Source organism: Impatiens glandulifera, chromosome 9, assembly GCF_907164915.1.
Source record: "Impatiens glandulifera chromosome 9, dImpGla2.1, whole genome shotgun sequence".
NCBI lineage: Eukaryota > Viridiplantae > Streptophyta > Magnoliopsida > Ericales > Balsaminaceae > Impatiens > Impatiens glandulifera.
In genome coordinates, this window is record NC_061870.1 from 4830739 (window position 1) to 4835705 (window position 4967).

At 28.6% G+C, this 4967-nt stretch overlaps 1 protein-coding gene across 1 annotated transcript; it reads right to left on the reverse strand.

The window, feature by feature from the left end:
* Positions 1–283: 283 nt before the first annotated feature.
* On the reverse strand, positions 284–4321 carry LOC124915756 (probable arabinosyltransferase ARAD1). The gene is made up of 4 exons (XM_047456520.1): positions 3821–4321; positions 1062–1358; positions 866–961; positions 284–709 (listed from the first exon to the last, which is right to left on the reverse strand). The coding sequence occupies exons 1-4, from the start codon at positions 4319–4321 to the stop codon at positions 284–286; spliced, it is 1320 nt and encodes a 439-aa protein (XP_047312476.1).
* Between the last annotated feature and the right edge of the window lie 646 nt (positions 4322–4967).

The window sequence follows — 4967 nt, forward strand, 5'->3', positions numbered from 1 at the left end:
ATATCCTTCTCCACTTCCGGTTCATTTCAAAAGCATTGTGTTCTTAGTTCTTCCTGGCTCTAATGTGAAGAAGAAAATCACAACGATGGTTTGTAGCTAGACTGAGTGCGTGTTTAATTTGATTTAGGCACTTAGGGTTAATAAGTTTTATATTTAATTAATATTCTGTATAACTGAATAAAAGAAACCGTTGCCAATTCCTTTGGTTTTCATATCTATATATAAACTACAAACAAGTAGTAATTCATCATATCTAACTAAAATATAATAATTCAATCTCTTTCTAATTAAGCCACCAATCTGGCACTTTCAAGCGGCCATTTCTATGTAGAGCGAGATTAATGATTGGAACCTTGTTTTTGACTTGTCTCCATATCATATAAGTTGCACCCAGCTCTTTCCTCGGAGGATATTGGTCATATTCAAAATAATGTGATACATTATTGAGTTGTCTCCACATTTCTAACCATTTCTCTTTATGAAAATTGCGGAGTTGTTTAACCATGTAACCAGGGGTTAGAGCCTCATTGATCGAGAAGAAGACACAAAACTTATTATAGTCCAGTTCATCCTCAAATGGGAGTTCAATTTTGTCGCTCACAACCACGGGGACACAATGGCTCACAATTGCATCAAATAGGCGGTTAGAAGATGGGGTGTCTCCCGCAGGACTCAAACAGAACTTGGATGATCGCATCCCTTTTGAGGACTATCCTAACCATAAGGAATAATTAATATCAATGAATGTCAACAAAAAGTGTAGACATACCAATTTTATAGTGGAGATTCATATCTCAATAATATTTCGAACTAATGGTAATAAGTTCGAGTCTTTCGCACACGAACTATTACAAAAAGAACATACCAATTTTATGCTTTCATCTGTTGCAAGACCATGCTCGTAACGAACGTCTTTATAACCGGCCAATATCTTCTTGAGTTTAGCTCGAACAACCCCATCCTGAAATACCCAAACTTGTATAGATGAAAGGTTAGCTAGAATAGAAAAGTGTAGTGTATATATATATATATAGTGGTGTTTAAGATGAAGAGGTTCATACGGCTTTTCGCACTGTTCTGCCGCGAAAGAAAAGAAGAGTGGTGCGAGACTCGTAAGGAGTTGGTGAAATATCGTCCACAAAGGAGTCGACCACGTGTGCATAAGGGGCAACCACATCCTTGCTTAAATTTGATACAATTTTAGGATTGCGGCCAAAATCTGCCACAATAAGAATTGAAGCATTCAATTGATCTCTAAGGAACCTGAAGGAGTTGGGATGATGCATCACAATGACATGATCTCGTCCTTTTGACCTTTCATATTGTCTCGACTCCCTTAGATATTTTATTACATCAACCTACATCATACCATAAACACAATCATCTTCTTCTTTTATGTTTTCGTTCACTCTTCAAATTTGTAGTTTTCTATAAAAGAAAAAAAAATGTTGAACAAAACCTATATGAATATATTCTATAATACTCAACCGATACTAATTATTTTAGTTAACTGAATATAATATTGTGACAATAAGTTTTAAATTATGATAGTAAAATCTTATCTAGAATATGGTGGTTCATTTTATATCAGTTAAAAAAATGTTAAGATTAGGACTTTTATATAATCAATGATGATATATTATTGTTTTTCCCTTGGTTAATTTATTTGTTCATAAGTCTTGCCTCAAATATCACATCCATTAAGAGAAATTACACAGCACATATATATATATAATCAATTTTATTAGAAAATTAATATAATATAATGATAATATTATCACAATGTTACGATAATATTTTAAAAATACTATAATATATAATAATATACTCTCTCAAACTCAAGATAAAGAGACTTCAACAATTTAAAATTGAAATCGAGATTGTAATGTGTTGATGATCGATATTATTTTCAAGCGTGATAAACTCGTGAGTTTTGAATTTTAGCTAACGACGAAATGTCAGTGTTGACTAAATAAACTAGCAAAGAAGTAGAATCACATTAAAATATAATGTTAGGTGAAACAGAATCACATTAAAATATAATGTTAGATGAAACAACGGAAAAAAAAATACATCTTAACGACGAGATCTTAGTGTTGATTTAAATAAACCGTTAAAGAAATATAATCTCGTGAGAAAAGAGTGTTAGGATGAAACAATATTGAATAGAAAATTCATCATTGTAACGACGGATGACAGTGTGCTAACTTAAATAAAAGAAAAGAAGATACAATCTCATAGAAAAAAATTCTAGGGTAAAACAACAATTAAAAATAAACTCTAACTTATGATAATCGAAGAAAATAATTACTTCAACAAAAAAAATTTAAAAGAAATAATAAAAATTTATTATTAGATAGAAAAAATATAATAATAAATTTATGAAATTCATTCATGAATGACTAAATTAACTTTTGATGGAAGCAACGGAGGAAAACAATGACTTAGTGTGCTTAATATATATTTTCTATTAAATTATATATATATATATATATATATAATTTTGTGTTATACACACGGATAATAATATAAAAAACAAAATTTAATAATAATACTAATAATAATATATATTTAATATTTAAAATTCTTAAAAATCACTAATAAAAATAAAATGCTCTAATTCCATATTTTATTACTTCGGTAAAACAACTTATCTTCTCACATATTTTTTTTCTAAATAAATCTCTTATCTCGTGATCTTACACTTTCAGTTTGTTCAATCAAATATTTGATTCATATTATACATTAGTTAGTTAAAAAGTTGAACTTATATTGTTAAAATGTCCCGGATTTATCAAATTTTGTGTTGAATTTAAAATATAAAGTGTTATTAGCCTAGTTGGTTAAAGGGTTGTATTTGTTTTGTTAGCTTGTAAGTTCAAAACACACCTATAACATTTTAAATTTTATTTTTAACCGTTTTAAGTATATATGAACGGGTCAACCCACAATCTGACCAAAGTATTCATTTACTCTCACATATATATCCAAACTATCCACAGCTCTCGACCCGACAATCCGGATACTTTAAAAATTAAAGATCATTTTATATATATATATATTTATATATATATAATATTTTACAAATATATTATTATATAATATGATAATATATTACAATGTTTTTATAATTATATAAGTACGGTGTTTAAAAAATAACAGGAAAATTATAAATAAAACGAATGAATAAACGTAAGTTTTGTCCCATTTTTTTTTTTTGTATGTATTAGAGAAGAAAATAGTTAATTAAATTGAAAAAAATTAAAAGAACAAAATTATGATCGTAAAAAATTGTTTTTTGTATTTTTTTTACCGTTTAAATTTCAGCCCACCCAAATTTAACTCTTAACGTAAATATTTCATTGATCATGCTAGACTACCGAAACAGCTAGGGATCTTTTCTGTAAATTATGTGGGAAGGTGTATATGACTATTAAGGTGGTTAAGAAAATTAAAAGCAACAATAACAGACCAATAATACAAAATAATTGTCATATAACCGGAAAATAAATAATTGCGAGAGAGTTGTTTACCTTCTTTAAAATAAAACCTAACTGATATGAAGAATTGTAAAGAATGAGTTGTTGAAAATTAACTGCCAAAATAATTAAAAAGTTGGTCACCTTTTTCATTTAGATTAATTTTATTGTCTATGGATTTTAAATAAAATAATATATATAAATAATTAGTTATAAATATTTAAAATATGCTAATACTGGACAAATTGTGATTAAAATAAATAACCAAAATTTTAAAAAAATAAAAAAATATTTTAAATAATTAGAAATATTTGATTCTATTTGACAGTTGACATACATACCTGTAATTGCCGATCAAATTCCGTGTCCGGATCGGTCATATTACGGCCATGAATATTGAAACTCATGGAAGAGAAAAACGGGACGAAGAAAACCTCAGCCGTTTCCGGATCGAAAACTCTTATAGCTTCAAGGAGATTATTATTCCCATTGTTTTTGTTCTGTTCGTACAATATTAATGAAGCCATGAGCCAATACTCAACACTGTGCTGTTTCATAAGTCCCGATGTCCTCGGCCATGGGGGGAAATTCTGGGCGGTCACCGGAGTTTCATTCATGTAACTCCTACGATCTATCATCCCCACGTTGAATCTCCGAGGAAGATCGTACATGTATACCCGGAGGGGCGAATCGGTGCTACAATTAGGTGTCGAATATTCAATCGATTGGGACTGCAATTGAGGGAAAAAGTATGATTTTGGATCGATTGTACCTGTGAAGATGGCGTAGGTGATAAGAAGGATTATGATGAATGTCAACGTAAGAACGGACTTTCCGACCATTTTCATCTATTGATGATTTGATGATATCTTTGAAAAACAATATTATCAGAAAAGTGTTTGCTGGGAAAAGAAACCATGGCGATCTGTGACATGGAGAGGAAGTTGTGGCGACGAAGGTGGCAAAGGAACAAATTATTAGGACATTATATATTCATAATCAATTCAGACAGATATTTTGTTTATAATTAATTAATTGATGAAACCATTTTTATATATCCTTAATTAATTAACTACTCAGCGTTTAGATGTTCTAAACCAGTTTTGTAAATATATTGATTTAAAACATTTTTTTTTTGTTACATTTGAAAACCATATTTGATTATTAATTAGTTATTCTTCAAAAAAAAAAATCAATTATTCAACAGATCCTCATTCAAAAACTTAACTGTTTATGATGGTGTTAATTTTGTTTTCCAATGGAATGTAGTTCAAACAATACCATAGATCATGATTTTACAATTAATTTTTTTGGTTGAATTGTATAAATATATTTGATTTAAATCTGAAATTTAGAAAGCACTCCAAACCTATTTTATCCGTTATCTCATTAATTATAATACTCAATTTATTAATAAAAATATTAAAATACTTATTATTTATTTTTACAAATATTATTTTATCATTATATAATTGTACTATTTAAGTT

Excerpts from the sequence above, each read along its gene's own strand:
- LOC124915756 (XM_047456520.1), bottom strand. The coding sequence starts at position 4,321 with ATGGTCGGAAAGTCCGTTCTTACGTTGACATTCATCATAATCCTTCTT. Across the intron at positions 962-1,061 it reads GCAGAACAGTGCGAAAAGCC|GATGGGGTTGTTCGAGCTAA; the intron begins GTATGAACCTCT and ends TGGGTATTTCAG. Across the intron at positions 710-865 it reads CAGATGAAAGCATAAAATTG|TCCTCAAAAGGGATGCGATC; the intron begins GTATGTTCTTTT and ends TGGTTAGGATAG.